Consider the following 15,566-nt stretch of genomic DNA (forward strand, 5'->3'; position numbering starts at 1 on the left):
GCTGTGTTTCTCTCAGTTGTGCCAAATGAATTATAATGACTTTTTTTAACCACGTTGCACAAACACACTAAATGGCATTTTCATGAGCAGACTCTCTGTGTGTGTGTGTGTGTGTGCGTGCGTGTGTGTGTGTGTGTGTGTGTGTGTGTGTGTGTGTGTGTGTGTGTGTGTGAGAGAGAGGGAAATATTTACACAGGTTTTGCTGCAAGGAGTTATGTGTTCTGCAGCACGGAAGTCCATCTCTATTTGTTTTTAAAGTCTCTTAGCAGTTAATAAAGATGCATTTCCTTCACCCCCCCCACCTTCCTGTGGGGATGGTATCAAGCCTCTGTTAAGTCTCTTTGATTTCCAGCACTCTCCAATCACAGTTGGACTCCAACCCATCATTGTGCCACTTCAAAAGAATGGCCTCCCTGGCCCCACCCACTCCTGGGCTACCCTTAAAAGTCATGGTCATCCCATCCTGCAAGGACTCAGCATCTCTGAAACATCTGCAGCGAGGACTGATTTGACCTTCTGACTTCCTTCCTGGGCTGTTGGATTTTTCTTTTGCATGTGAGGAAGGAGACCCAGGAGACAGAGCAGAGCTGAAGACACACTTTGGATATCACACACCTGGACTGAGTTCTGTCTTTTTTTTCTTTCTTTCGTTGTTTTTTTTGTTTTTTTGTTTTTTTAAGCCTTTTGAGTCAAAAACATATCAAGTTGAATCCAAAGGATGCAGTCCATCAGAGGTGAGTTGATGACTACTTCTTAATATTAGCTTTGCCTCCGTGAGCACACGCGTGTCTTCTTCTACCAGTTTTTCCAGTAAAAAATGTTTATTCATGTTTTTCTTCTAGACTTGAAGTCCAATTTCAGCGGGCCTCCTCCGGCCCACATAGCTCCCGGACCTGATGCCTATCTCCAGGGCAATATTAGGATGTTTCTGGAGGACACTGAACTGTGGAAGACCTTCCATGAAATAGGGACAGAGATGATCATTACTAAACCGGGAAGGTAGGGCAACAGAAAAATAAAATAAAATGCTAAATGTTCACACCTTGCTCCCCCACATTTTACAGAACTCATTCTTTCTCCCGTGTTTACCAGGCGAATGTTTCCACATTGCAAAGTGAATCTATCCGGGCTTATTCCATGTGCCAAGTACGTGTTGTTGGTCGACATGGTCCCAGAGGATGGTTTCAGGTATAAGGTAAGACACCAGTAGCTTTCTCCTTTGTGTATTAATGAGTCATGCATGAGAGAAAATTCACTTCCCAAGGCCTCACCAGAGTCATAGGTTTGGCTGTAGATAACCCAAAGTGGTAGCCACCATCCCCAGACAAGACATCCCCTGTTTATCACCCCCCACCCCACCCCCCCAACATTGTACATCAAAGGATGTTATCTCTTCCTGTTTTTCTATCCCCTGCTGTGAGCCCACTGTACTACCCCCCGCTCCCCTCCCCATCTCTGTGGGTGGTACAGGCCAGCCATCGCTCTCCAGTCTATCGTGGAAAAAGGAAGGAGTTTAAAATTCTTCCGTTACTCGCCTTTTTCAAATTGACTGACTCATGTGTCTCCTTCCAACAGTGGAATAAAAAGAAGTGGGAGGTAGCAGGAAAGGCAGAACCTCAGCCTCCCTGCAGAACCTACCTCCACCCAGACTCTCCAGCACCAGGGAGTCACTGGATGAAGCAGTCTGTCTCCTTCCTCAAGCTCAAGCTGACTAACAACACGCTCGACCAGCACGGCCATGTGAGTAAAAGCAACATCTGCAACACTTAAAAAAAAAAATTATTATAAAGTTTGACGTCTTTAGACCGAACATTTTGGCGGTGCTTGTAAATCATGGCCTCCTTGTCTGCAGATCATTTTGCACTCCATGCATCGCTACCACCCGCGGTTCCACATCGTCCAGGCAGACGACCTGTTCAGTGTGCGCTGGAGTGTTTTCCAGACCTTCACCTTCCCGGAGACTTCCTTCACTGCAGTCACTGCCTACCAGAACACTAAGGTCTGTTTCTAGCACTGCAAGTATGCCTTGTGCCGAGAGACAAATCACAAAGTTTTAACATTGACTTTGCGTCTCCCTCTCCTGCAGATTACAAAGCTGAAGATCGATCACAACCCATTTGCAAAAGGCTTCCGGGATGAAGGCACTAATAAGAAAAGGTGAGGTTAAAATGCCGACGCGAAAGCTCCAGTTTGGTCGGTTGACTTGAAAGGATCTGAGCTCATTTATTGTTCAGTGTATTGTAGTTTGTATTTGTTTTTAATATAACTGATCTACTGCTGCAGACGTGCCAACAAGGACCCATCATGCCTTGAGAAGAGGACCAAGGCATCAGACATTTTGAACTCTGAAGAAGACAGTCCACCAGGTACCGCTTTCACACTCTTCTCTCTTCATGTTGATGCCTTTTTTGTTTTGTTCTTTCTCTCATTTGATGATCTGTGGCTCCTCAGACTTCTGCCAGTCTTCGTATGACGGTTTCGACGGAGAGGATGAAGAGCTGCCCAAAACAAAAGAAGAGGATGGTGTCAAAGAGGAGCGCTACTCTCCTTGGGATGCTGAGAGAGAGCACAGAGTGAGGACTGACTCTCCTGTTGGAGCAGACACAAGAGATCTCTACAGCACAGAGCAGCTTGTTCCTACTCCAGCTTCCTACCAGTCATACAGGTAAACAGCAATGCAGCAGATCATATTATAATCATGTTTTGATGAATGCCAATCAATATTTGTTCTTTTCTCTTTTTTTACTCCCCAGGTTCCATGAGTATGGAAAGTCCCCGTCCCCCTCCTCCAGCATCGGCAGCAGCAACAGCGGATCCGGACGCAGCAGCTTTGAGTCCAGAGTTCCCGACATAGCCACGGTCCCTGATCACGACTCCTCAAAGGCCCGTGAGGTTGGCCCTTCCAGCTGTGGCCCCCAGCACCTCCCAGGCCCCCAGGACTACACGGGGGTGCTCAACATGTCTGTGGCCCAGGCCAGCAAGCCGGGGGTCATCGGTCACCACATCTACAACCCCTACAGCACCGAGCAGCCCCTGGGCCAGTGGGGCAGCCCAGGTCCTTCCCAGTATCCCCCTCCTCATCATCTGACCACTGACTACACCAGGCAAGCTGTGCATCACAGCTATCACCATGGCAACGTGGCCGAGTGGAGCCAGTACCCGCTGTTCTCTTATTCGTGCTGGTGAAGGGATCTCCACCGTCAACTGAGAGTTACTTTACCGCTGCTGCTTATGATGCCATCTTAACAAAAAGCTGATCCCGGCACTCACAGCTGTGAGAGCGCATGAATAAACAAGGCTGAGGGCCCCAACCCTGCAGCCAGAGTGAGAAAAACTGATAGGCGAGAGTAAGAAAAAGGAGTGACTCTGTCTGCTGCCCCGACTGGCAGGATTCAAATCGGCCATTTAATGCTGAGTGCAACTCAAGTTTGTGGTTTAATTGTTTGAAAAAAGAAAAAAAAACTATTTATTTTGCATTTCACCTCGTTTCCCAGTGTAAATAAATATTTTTGTAAAAAGCTAAGAATAATAATGTAAGAGTTAATCATTTGTGTGCAATTATTGTTTGTCAAATTGTGGTGTGACATAAAAAAACATAAAAAATAAATAAAAGTCTCTGGACTTGAAGTCTTGTATGTGAATCCATATCATTATTACACTGATGTCTTATTAACTTGAGATACAAAAGTGTACAAAAAGAGACCAATATGAGGTATGAAACAAATATTTTTCTATCCTGAATCTCACTCTTATGCATTTTTCTTCTATTCAAACAAAACTGTGACAACAAAGGTTGTGGTGTCTCTGGATTCGTATCCTTTCTATTTACTTGTGACCCTTTAATTATTTCTCACACCAGCATCTGCCTGTTGACTTTGATTTCCTCCCAGTCGATGTTCACGCATGCAGCCAGTCTCCTGACTGAATGGGTAAGAGTTTGTAAAAGTGCCTGAACTCCTTGGCCTTCTCCCAGTGGGTGCACATCTGCATGCTTTGTACCTGGCCACCCCTGATAAGAGCCGCAGCCTTTGGTGGTGTTTGTTTGTATTTCCTCTTTGTTGATCTAATGAGGCTATACTCTGTAGTTTCGACAAGCACAGCATGCATTAAAGACGCTGTATTACTGCGACTCTGGGTCACCTGCTGTGGTTTACCCACCGGCACATAAAGCATCTCCACGGCCCTCGTTCTCCATGTCAATGAGCCTTAAAAAGCATGAAAATGGGGGGGCTGTTGGCTCCTTTTCACAACTGAAAAACACAGGCTCAACCCACTGTCTCCACCCTCAGGGGGATATGGGCTGCTAATGACTTTCGTAAAATCCAAGGGGGGTAAGAGGAAGAGTGGTTTGGGGGGGGGAATTATCCTTCAGGAGAAACCCAAGTCTAGTGTGGATTTTATCCAGTGCAATTCATTATTCGAGCGCTTCCCTGAACTGGCGTGTCCACCCACAGGCTTCTCCTGCTGAACACACTTCATTTGCCCATTTTAATGAGGACGAGAAGAGGCTGATCTTTACAGGAATCTGCTCTGCCCGGTGAGCAGGTCGGAGCAGAGGGAGCTCAGATTCAGAGAAACAGTTTGTTTCTTCCACCCTGGGCTCCGTTGTACAGGAACAGGATTGTATCTGTTTAAAAAAAAAATGCTTTCATCACCACATTTTCCACCTCTGCCCACAATAACTAACATTTCTGTTGCATTTTAATTAATCTACAGTAGCAGCTGAGAGTTTTGCAAACAGATTCACGACTCATTGTTACAAAAGGTAATTTTTTAAATCTGTCTGACCTGATGATAAAGATCAGGAGACTTGTAAACTGTGCAGCTGCTTTCCATGCAGGCTTTGAGGTTTTCACACTTTAAAGGGTTAAACTAGGTGAATATAGGCTCATACTGCATGGATGAATGCACAAGGGTGATTTGTCTTCATGCCATCTACACCTGCAGGAAACCTGTGTTCTCAGCCAAAAACATGTGCTAAAATACTTGTCAGTGGATAATGTTAATTTGCTTACAGCTGGTGATGTCACAGCTGGTCTCTGTTCATAATATGGTCTCATAATCTGTCTAATAACATGTTAACAACAGTAAAATCCCATCTTTCATGCGTGTCATACTAATGAGACCCTCAAGTTGCATACAGTTAAATAAGTCTGGACTACACATGTAATTTAGACATGCAAAATCAAATAAGTAAAAAAGAGAGAAACAATGGTCAGTTTTATTACTTTATAAAAATCTTTTCTGAGTAATTAAACTATAAATCAATGAATACATGTGAAAAAATACAAATTACACCTGGGAACAGTTCATGAGGAAAGTGCAAAGCAGGCCAAATGTTCAGCAACTGCATGAAAAAACTTTGTGATACAAAATACATAATACAACTTTTTGCAGGACTTTGCACATCAAGCAAAAACAGGGGTTACTTAGATACTGGTGCAAACATAAATGATAAACTCATTGTTTTATGCTCCATGATATAAAGACAAAGCCCCCCTATGTCTCTGGGTCACTCTGTGTAGTGTGACCGGTCTCCAGTGTAGACATCTAGAAGGGAAATCGTCTGCGACACAATGAAAGACAATGTTTTGCAGGCCAGATCTTCGTCTACAGGTGACTTTCTTTGTTCTCTATTGATTTCAATTGACTTCCTCCTCTCCTGCAGAGCAGGAGAAAGTAGAGGATACAAGTGGGCACTTAGCAAAATCCCCTCGGCTCACACATCCTCAACTCCACTGGGTTTAATCTGCATAACTCTACATCACTGACTAATGTGGGCCTTTTAATTGCTCTGATAATGGTCCAGCAAAGAGCACCAGATCGACCCGCACTCAGATGTCTGTAACGGCCGCTGATGCGGTTAAGAGCGCGACTGTACGTTTTAAGTGGCCCCGAGGTGGTAGTATAGCTTTAGAACACAGAGATTTGATGCGTAAACACAAACACAGATCCTGGATGTTCAGCGCTGATGTCAGCAGATCCTGCCAGACTACTTGCTGGGGGCTGGCACAATAGTGTGAAAGAGAGGGGTGTGTGGGAGGGAGCACACACACTTAGTGCTGGTGGGGGGTAACAGATGTAGATGAAACAGCCTCAGAGAGGAAAGTAGCAGTCAGCCTTCATAAAGCTGATGGAGTTCAGAGCCAAATGGAGAGGAACTGGTAGAGACTGGGAGGAATAAAAGGCAGGAGGCAGCAGTTCAAACAAGGAGCACAATCAACTGCTGGGAGCTGACGTTAGATTTATGAAACGGGCTTTAAATTAAACAAACAAAAAAAGACGAACTCAAGTCAGAGAGTTGTCGAAGCCAAAACATCTGCTTCTTAGTTACACGCCTGACAATTTCCTGTAACTTTCTCAGCAATTACTTCTTTTCTTGAGGAAAAAAACCCCCAAAAACTAATATTTCTTAGAAGTCAGTTTCAATTCTGTAGATGTTTGTTCCCCAAGACGATTTAACTGGTGCTTCAAGCTCAATGCTGGCACAAAATCCAGTCCATTGTTAAACCCATGTAATACTTTTCCCTATACAACATTCAGACGTGACAAAAGCAGGACATATATATTTTTTAATCAAATTTAAAAAGTTATCTTGTTTGCATATGTTTGACAGTGTTTCCAACAAATCACGTGGAAAAGACGGGTACATTTACAATTACGTGGGTTCAAATGAAGCATTAACAGTGGTTGAGTCCAGTGTGAAACAGGGTTTGCAAGGCAACACACACTCACACTCTCTCATACACACACACAGTGCAAAGCGATTCGGTGAAGACAAATATTCTGAAATAAACCATCATGAGGATTCAGATTAAGCTCAAGTGATGAGCGGATCAGTAAAAGGACACACATGCACAAAAATAAAGTAATGGTTAATTTTCACATTTCATTTACAAATAAATGGCAACTTCAATCTGTAGACCCCTTCCTCTATCCAGCTACAGCCATAAATAAATTAAATAATTATTATTTGGAATTATTCATTATTTATATGATGATATCAGAGGCACGATAGCTAAGGCTCGTCTCTGTTCAGACATACGATCACATATAAACTCAGGCTAAGAGTGAATGAAAGCAAGAAAACAAGGCACGACGTTTGCACAACGTAACGATCATTCAGAGGTTTGGAGAGATGATAGCTCCACTGAGCAGCTGTCTGGGGGATGGAGACAAAAACCCACTTCTTGTATGTTTATTGTTGTGAACTGACAATGCAGAGAACCAGCTGAGGAATAATGAGAGCTTAACTGTGTGACCCCCGCCATTCTTTTCACAGATAAAATACGTGCTTGGGTTTTTTTTTGTTTTTTGCAAAACTGCCTTTATAGTTGTTGTTTTTTTTAGAAACAGGAACTGTTATTACTACAGAATACAACTTCAGTGTGTGACATTGCAGAAAATAGAAATAAGGAAGAAGTCACTTCTCCAATCTCCAAGTGGCTTTGTGACCCGTTCAGCTTCAAGTTGTCACACCAGAGCGCACTCTGGTCTGGGATATGCCTGGTCATAGTTTTTGCTCTCTTGTTTTGGTAGTTGTGGATTTCGGTGGAGATTCATCGTCGGGTTTTGAGTTTCTCCGGCAGTCAGTCTCGCCACAGACTTGTCCTTGCTAGCAGTGAGCAACATGTCGCTTTTATGTTTATTTAGCCACACAGTAATACTGCTCCCACAGTAATAACTCGGGGCCCCACAGTCTTAAAGGAAAAGCCCACATATGTGTCTTTACTCCAAAGTACCATGTTATTGCATAGCTACTAATCTCGAAAACGTTCTTTGCTCTCTGTGATAAGCGTCGCAGAAACACCGGTGGTTTTAAGGAAATACGGACGAGCGATCAGTAACAAACAGCAGCGTGAACATTTGTTCAGAGAAGAGATTCCCGGACTGGGCAAGAGTACCTAAGGTCAGATCAGAGAAATAAGAAAAAGGTCCTGAATGACACCTTTGGTTCAGAGGCACTCCGAGTTGTCAACATGCATGTGACCCCCCAAAAAAACTAAATACATCCGAAACTCAACATGCAGAGTTAAATAAAAAAAAGAAAGAAAGAGATCGCAAGGAGGTCCTTGATGATGATGGAATCCGATTAACACGGCAGCTTCAGTCCACACTTGAGTCATCTGAGCTGTCCATGTCCACTTCTTCCCATGAAGCCTTGGTGCGTTGCTCCCAGCTTCTGGCCTGGGCGATCACAGCGGGGGTCATGAGCGCCACACAGGCTGCCAGGCCGGAGACGTGCGCCTTAAACTCCGTGCCGTTTTTCCACTCGTCTTTGTCGGCGTTGTACACGTGAACGTATTTCATCCTGTTGCCTTTGTCGTGCGTACGCCCTCCCACGATGTAGATGTGACTGTCCAGCACAGCTATGCCGGGTTCTCCGTGGCCCGCAGGGAGGGGGGACATTAAAGACCAGGAGTTGGCTGTGGGGTTAAAGCACGCTACCTGAAATTGAAGAAAAAAAATAAATAACAACAGCGAGCAATAAATGACTCTTTATTTCATAAAAGTGCTGCAGGAAGAGCATCAAAACGTGCCACTCTGGCTCGTACAGAAATTAATTTAATTAGCTTTAGAAGTCAAAGCTTCTGGCCTGTATTAGTATGCAAAATAATGTCGGTCTAGAAAAGGCCGTGGAATATTTTCAAATTTAAATTCATACTATAGGAGGAAAAAAACAGAGGTGAGCAGGCTGAAAAAGAGGCAATACTTTAAACTGCATGAGAAGCAAAGAGCCAACGATAAACAGCTGCGATCACTCATGACGATACCTTCAGGACATCCCTCCTGTATCCGCGCTCGTCATTACTTCCTCCAATAACGTACATGCGGCCGTTAACGGCTGCCATGCCGTGCCACGCCCGCTCCACCGGGCCCTCTGCGCACCCTGTCCAGCGATTGGCTGCTGGGTCAAAACAGCAAGTCTCTCTGAGGTACGCCACGCCTCGGCGCCCACACGTTATATAAATTTTTCCATCCACCACTGCTCCAGCATGGGCATACACCTGAAAGGGTAACCTAGTATTACACTGGATGTAGGTCTCAGCACAAATGTGAGTAAGCAGCGCCATCATGTGGACAGTAGAAGAATCATATGCACTCATTTTCAATCTTTCACACCTTCAGGTTTCCATACCTCTCTCTTTAGAGGAGACACAAACTCCCATGTGTCTTTGTGTGGGTCATAACGCTCCACCGACTCCAGCTCGTGGTTGTAGTCTCGTCCTCCGATGGCATAAATATGGCCGCCCACAACACAAACACAGTGGTCGGCATGCTGCTGCTGCAGAGGCTGGATGGTGTGCCACTTGTTGTGACGGGGGTCGTATCTGGAAAGAGCAGACGAATCTCAGAACAGTGAAAAACAACCTTATATGAAAGATGAGCTCATCTGGAAGCAAAGTGGAAACTCTATTAAAACAAAACAGAACTGTTAGGCTTCTATCGATATTGTTTTAAAAATCTTTAAGGATTTAGCAGCTCTTCTGTGCAGCTCTTTTTATAGATCACACGATCCTCATCAGCAGATAGGAATTTGTCTTGTTGTTTTTTTCCATCTTAAAAAAATGAGCCAATCCCCTTTACTCTAACCTGTACTCAGTTCACTCCTTCATTTTTCAATATTCATATAAAAAGGCACTGGCAACATTAGTAAATGATTTTTAGCTGGGGATGTTTGTGTGCAAAGTCTCAGCATGAAGTCAACTTTCTTCCCCCCACTTCACTTCTCCACCTCCCACCAGCCCTGTCAACTGGTGTTAAAGCTCAGAAATGACGAATATTCAGCTCCATGACTTTATGATGCGGTGCACAAGTCAGTAAGACATCTGACGCCAGCAAGTAACATCAGTAATGTGTCAGCCAAAGAAACGCCTCCAGAGACCGACAGCTGCTCAGAAATCCTCCACCACAGTAACTGTGAGTCAGAGAACACCCCTGGAGCGATGTATTTAGTATCTTTACACTGAATTAAAAGCATCTAAATTAAATTATAAATATCAGTGTCTAGTTTATTTGAATCAAACCCCATTTGCATCTAATTAATGCTTGAGCCCTTTGTGGGGTTTAATGTTGGTCGCTGTTGTGGCAAACTACTAGTAAAGATAATCTCCCTCACCAGAACAGCAGTGTAAGCACATCATATTGACCATTCAGACGGGTAAACAGGAAGAGCAGGTTCGCTTACTTAAAGAACATCTCTGAAAGACCAGAGAGTTCTTTGCTCGGGCTCACAATCATGCGAAAGCGTCACTGAAAATAACACCTGAGTATGAGGCAGTCATGCTGCAACATAATGGAGACAAGCCGAGAGCATCAAACATCACCGGAGGATGCCGAGCAAAAAAGGATGAAATCACAAAAGGTGTGTGAACCTGCTTTTCAAGCAAATGTGGCTTTTACGACAAGTCATTTTCTGCTTGTCCAGAAAAAAACTCCCTCCCTGATATTTCTGCAGCTGTGTCTCCTTTCAAAGCTCCCAAATCACCACAGCATTGTGAATGCTGGAGGTGTGGATGTACCTAAACGGATGTTGTCAAAACTGTGAACATCATTTAAAAAGCAAACACGGAGAAAAAGTTCTTTAAGATACTGAATAACTGTAACTTGGAAAATCTACATTTCCATGACAACTAGGCAAACTCCATCTGCTGGCAAAGATCCTCAAACTCCTTCCTTCCTTTCCTTTTATCGTCTCGAGGATCAAATCATGCAAATGAAAGTCCAGAGCCTCCTGTAAGATTGCTTCCTGTATTTTTAATTTAAAAATTCAACAGTAATAAACTGATTAATGAGATTAATCAGCTGCAGCTCTAACTTAACCACAAAAATGAACCATAAAGGGCGTATGATAGGCTCTCACCTCCAGCAGCGGGTCTCTGCATGAAATCCACTGGTGTTCATGTCCCCGCCAATAAGATAAACAAAGTTGTTGAGCACGGCGACGCCCTGGTTGGACATCCGGGGAGTGTGAGCTGCAGTGAGACTCTTCCACTCCCCCCAGCTTGGGTGAAACACCTGAAACAGGTGATCGGTGTATGCGAGGGAGCTGGAACTAAACATTCCCCCGAAGCCCAGTATGCAGTGGAAAGTGGACCGCGGCTGGGTGAGAGGAGTCTGGAGGACAGGCTGCAGGAGCTCCTGCTCGTGGTAGCGCAGTGCAGCTGAAACAGAATCCTTCAGTGGACACTGCTTCAGTCTGTTGTGCAATCTCTGCAGCATGTGCTTCTCAATCAGGCAAAACCGCACTGCGTCGAGCATCTTGAGATTGTCCTTCAGGTGAGGGAGACAGAAACATAAATGCAACACTTTAATAGAGTGTAATTAAGATGTGTGCTTTATTTAGATAGATGAGTATAAATGCAGACACACCTTTGGACTGACCTGCAAGTACACCTGGTCAGTTTCCACCTGCTCGGGACTGTAATGATAGTGAAGCGCTGCCTCGTACACCTCATTCTCGCTGTTCACCTGGAGCTCGTCGCTGCTCAGCGCCCTGAACACTTCATCCTGGGGCAGCTGTCGGTACACATCTGTTCGGGACAACGTCTGAATGTTGCTAAGCATGAAGGAGTGCACCTTGGCCTTTAGCTGTTGTAGTGCGTAGAGATCGGCCAGGTGATACAGCTCTAAAATGTTGGTCTCGTCCATCCAAGAGAAAAGGAAATCACAGCAGAAGCCTATGACATTCTCAAGCTGGAAAACACAAAAGCTGCACAGGTTAGCTGAACAAATTTAAAAAACAAAACAAAATAAGAAAGAAGTAGGAACAACAACCTACTTGTACAAGTGTGGCAGCTATCAGGACTTCCTGCACACACTCTGGGTCTAAGTCAATCTCTGACGTGTAGATGTAGTCAAGTATTTTCTTCATGGCCATGTAGGACACTCCATGAATTGCAATCTCCTTTTGCTGTGTTTCCCGGAGGCCTCCTGCAAACATCCCCCTAGTGGAGAAGGGTAATAAAGTATTATGCTGGGTCATCCTGGTCGCCCAGTAATGATAAGACTCACACCCTATCATAAGGGAGAGATGTAGCAACTCAAAGAACATTGAATTCAAATGTATGGGAGAAGAAGCAAAAATGGTGCCGGCAGAGGGAGAAAAGGCCTTATTTTAGGATAAGCCAGCAAACTGTTTTTAATATAACTGATTATTCTATATATGCAGTTTTTAGGTCATATTTACCAGTGAAATGAAATTTAATTTGACAATGCTTAATGGAAAATCATTATCTGTAAGGGGGTTAGAGGGCAACCTGTCAAGAGCAGAGCCTGGGAGTTTACTGACACGTTGCATTACCCTGAAAATATTCTGCAGTCCTGCACTGACTACAAACAAGCATTCAGAACAAAAATGTTGCATTGACTCTTGGCTTATGCAAACTGCAGGCTGACGTTTTCAGTGAAACGTCAGAAATGTTTCTCTTACAGTTTTAGTTTCGACATGATGTAGGAAAGAATCGCAAGTAAAAGTAAAATTCACCACAGACCTAAAACAAACTGCAGCTATGTCACCTGACTGGTTTAACTAGCTGATGAAACATTTGGGGAGATTAAAACACAGATGCAACATTGGGCCTGATTGTGTTGTCAAAATCAGGCGCAATGTTGCAATCGGCTGAACCAGCTGCCCTACATCGAGTGCGAGTGAGTCAAATCACTGCTGACTCCTCACAGCAAGAAGGTTCCTGCTTTGAACCTGCCAGCTGGTTGGGTCTGCATGTTCTCTGTGTGAATTTGTGGCTTCTTCCCACAATCCAAGGACATGCATGTTAGATTAACTATTTAATGTAAACCAGCTCCAGGTGTGAATGTATGTGTAGTTGTTTATTTCTCTTTGTGGGAGTCCTGTGACGGACTGGCAGCGTCCCCAGGGCGTACCCCGCCTGTCACCCTATGACATTTGGGACAGGCTCCAGCCCCAGAATTGGATAAGCAGTTAATAAAATGAATAGAAGGATGGGTTGACGAGTCCATCTTTTTATCTCTGCTTCACACAGACATCGGCAATGTTTCCATTGTTGTTAACATTTCCAGGCTGTTATGGAGTAACTCAAGTGAATAAGAACACTTATGCTCAGACACTGACTGTGATCTGACGAACAGATAGCAGGAACAAATACCAACAAGTTAGGTTTTTACACATTTTTGAATCTATAGCATTACCGCACAGTAACTATGCTCACAGTAATACACTTGAAATTATCTGGTGGTGACATTTGTATTCCAGTCACAATAGCTCTATGCTGACCTTGTAAGCAGTGGACTTAAAGGAACAAGTGACACTGGTTTTATTACCACTAAATGTTTTCAAGTTTTAGGCTTTAGACGGTAATAAAAACAAACCAGAGTTATATAACTGAGAAAGAACTCTTTAATTTTTTTAAAAGTTAAGATAAGATAAGATAAGATAAGATACCTTTATTAGTCCCACGAGTGGGAAATCACCTCCACAGAAGTTTTGATGTGACTACAGTACGCAGGGAAAGACTAAATCACAGGTGCAGCTCAAGGCCTCTGAGGGCAAAGCACTGAGGTTCAAGCAATCATGTGACTGGTGGCAGAACCCAAAATATGCAAACCACTAGTGATCATATGACAATGTTGCTGAGCTTGAGGATACATTTGGTTTCAACTGGACTGTGCAAAATGCCTAGGCTGTGTCTTGTGACACGGGGGTGCCAAAGTAACTGGTCAGATTTGCTAGTAAACACATTAGCATATGTTGTGGTGTGTGTTACAGGAAACAACTTATTCATTCACTAGCCTGGAGGTGGCTGACTATTTTGACGGTCAATGGCGTGCATATGAATGCTCTTGTATGAAAATTTTGGATCTCTGTGGAAACAGGCGCAAAAGATTGCATACAGTACTGTCGTGTGCACAGAGAGAAAACAGCAAAGTGAAGATGAAAGCAAAAGAAAAAATAACTCCTCTGAGTTTTACCTGAAATAATCACAGGAGGCTGCCAGTATTATACGGTGGGCTTGTATTGGGCGACCTTCCACAACCAGCACAACATCAAACAAGGTGCCACTGTGTCTGAGAGACAGTAGGCCGTCCAGCAGGCTGCAGAAATGCTCTGAACTTCTGTAGGACTGTCGGCGCAGGCGGCCCGATGACCCGGCGCGTCCTCCTACTGGACTCAGAGCTCCATCCTCAGCCATGACAGCACAGCGGCGCTCGGGCTTCATCGCGTTTGTCTGCCTGATACATACATCACGCAAAGCTGTCTTCACTTTACTTCTAAAGTGGAATCAAACAGCACAGCGACATGTGGTGCAAACAGGATGAAAAATGTAGCTAGAAGCTAAACAGGCGGTGTGGGTGACAATGCTCGCGTGCAAATGGCACTGCACAGTCAGTGTGAAATTACAGAATTATACCACATTAAATGCCCGATAAATGCCACACATGAAACCAAAGAACTCTTAGAAAGCATATAAATTACAAACAAATCTCCCTACCTTCGGCTAGCTGTCACTCCGCGGCAGAGCTGTTAGCTAATGTTACTTTCGTATAAAAGACAGCAGCCAAAACAAGCTAGAGGCTACTTAGCGCGCCAGCTAGTGCAACGCACTCTGTAACAGCAGGATGTACGCTTAAAAACCTAACCAAAGCGACTGCACAGAGAAGAGTCCTCGTATTGTTCAAAACCAGACGGGTGTCTAGTACTAACGGCCTCATGAACACCTTCACTTCAGCGAACTGAGTTGCACCTGATACATAAAAACAAAGTCTGTTTACTTTTTGGTATTTTGGCGTTAGATCAACTTCCATTGGTCAGTGCTGCGCTATGTCCCACCCATTTCTGAAATCGAACCAATCAGAGAAATATTTCACATTGCCGAGAAATAAAGCGAGAGCTTCACCTTTTCCTTTAAAACGATACTATTCAGTGTTCAGTGTGTAGACATGAGCATTTTTACGATGGGCTACATTAAGAAAAAACAAACAAACATCATTTTGAGAATAAAGTCGAAATTTCGAAATTATAGTCGAAAATCTATGTGGAGAAAAACAGTCGAAATGTGGAGATTACAGTTGAAAAGATAGTGCAGAAAGTTGCATCTGGTCAGACATACCCACACACAAGCCTAGAAGAGTGGATTTGTTCAAAATGAAATGGCTGGTAATGGACAGATGCGATCAATGGTCACACCTTTATCACCTTCGTATAACAAGAGGATGTATGTTGTATCACACGATGGCTTTTTTTTCTTCACTAACTCATCTACACACGGCATTTTGTAGAGGGTATACAGCAGCCGTAGCAGTTTGTCTCGACACAACTGTAATCTGCACATTTCGACTTTTTTCTCGAAATTTCGACTTTATTCTTAAAATGATCAATAATATTATTTTTCTCTGAATATATCTGCATTATATTAAATCTAGTCGTTTAAAAAAGAAATGAAAATGATATGAATAAAAATGTTTCTTTAACACTACCTTTAAAGACAAATACATGCTGTGATATTTTCTGACACAAGATGGCGCTGCTTCCTTCTCAAACAACTTTGGAACTTCTACCTGTCACACCTGCACCAGGGGCTATTTAC

The 15,566-nt window shown here is 43.8% G+C and overlaps 2 protein-coding genes across 4 annotated transcripts; one reads left to right on the plus strand and one right to left on the minus strand.

Moving 5' to 3' along the window:
• Positions 1 to 634: 634 nt before the first annotated feature.
• Positions 635 to 3,536, plus strand: tbx16 (T-box transcription factor 16). The gene is made up of 9 exons (XM_063490228.1): positions 635 to 734; positions 843 to 999; positions 1,093 to 1,195; positions 1,576 to 1,740; positions 1,853 to 1,999; positions 2,087 to 2,157; positions 2,284 to 2,366; positions 2,452 to 2,665; positions 2,754 to 3,536. The coding sequence occupies exons 1-9, from the start codon at positions 719 to 721 to the stop codon at positions 3,184 to 3,186; spliced, it is 1,389 nt and encodes a 462-aa protein (XP_063346298.1). The 5' UTR covers positions 635 to 718; the 3' UTR covers positions 3,187 to 3,536.
• A 1,743-nt stretch (positions 3,537 to 5,279) lies between these two features.
• klhl22 (kelch-like family member 22) lies at positions 5,280 to 14,742 on the minus strand. Of its 3 annotated transcripts, none has more exons than XM_063490246.1 (8): positions 14,472 to 14,742; positions 13,951 to 14,211; positions 11,783 to 11,948; positions 11,386 to 11,697; positions 10,865 to 11,274; positions 9,140 to 9,332; positions 8,775 to 9,008; positions 5,280 to 8,448 (listed from the first exon to the last, which is right to left on the minus strand). In XM_063490246.1, exons 2-8 carry the CDS (start codon positions 14,196 to 14,198, stop codon positions 8,107 to 8,109), a joined length of 1,905 nt encoding a protein of 634 aa, XP_063346316.1. In that variant the 5' UTR covers positions 14,199 to 14,211; positions 14,472 to 14,742; the 3' UTR covers positions 5,280 to 8,106. The 3 variants fall into 3 exon arrangements, with proteins under 3 accessions (XP_063346316.1, XP_063346314.1, XP_063346315.1); XM_063490244.1 differs by having other exon boundaries at positions 11,374 to 11,697; XM_063490245.1 differs by having other exon boundaries at positions 11,374 to 11,697; positions 13,951 to 14,250.
• Positions 14,743 to 15,566: the final 824 nt, after the last annotated feature.

Source organism: Pelmatolapia mariae, linkage group LG12, assembly GCF_036321145.2.
Source record: "Pelmatolapia mariae isolate MD_Pm_ZW linkage group LG12, Pm_UMD_F_2, whole genome shotgun sequence".
In the NCBI taxonomy this organism is placed as follows: Eukaryota; Metazoa; Chordata; class Actinopteri; order Cichliformes; family Cichlidae; genus Pelmatolapia; species Pelmatolapia mariae.

Coding starts and splice junctions, on each gene's coding strand:
- tbx16 (XM_063490228.1), top strand. Junction 1,741..1,852: donor CGCTCGACCAGCACGGCCAT/GTGAGTAAAAGC, acceptor CCTTGTCTGCAG/ATCATTTTGCACTCCATGCA. Junction 2,000..2,086: donor CTGCCTACCAGAACACTAAG/GTCTGTTTCTAG, acceptor CCTCTCCTGCAG/ATTACAAAGCTGAAGATCGA.
- klhl22 (XM_063490244.1), bottom strand. CDS start 14,198: ATGAAGCCCGAGCGCCGCTGTGCTGTCATGGCTGAGGATGGAGCTCTG. Junction 11,949..13,950: donor GCCTCCTGTGATTATTTCAG/GTAAAACTCAGA, acceptor CTTCTCCACTAG/GGGGATGTTTGCAGGAGGCC. Junction 8,449..8,774: donor ACAGGAGGGATGTCCTGAAG/GTATCGTCATGA, acceptor CTTCAATTTCAG/GTAGCGTGCTTTAACCCCAC.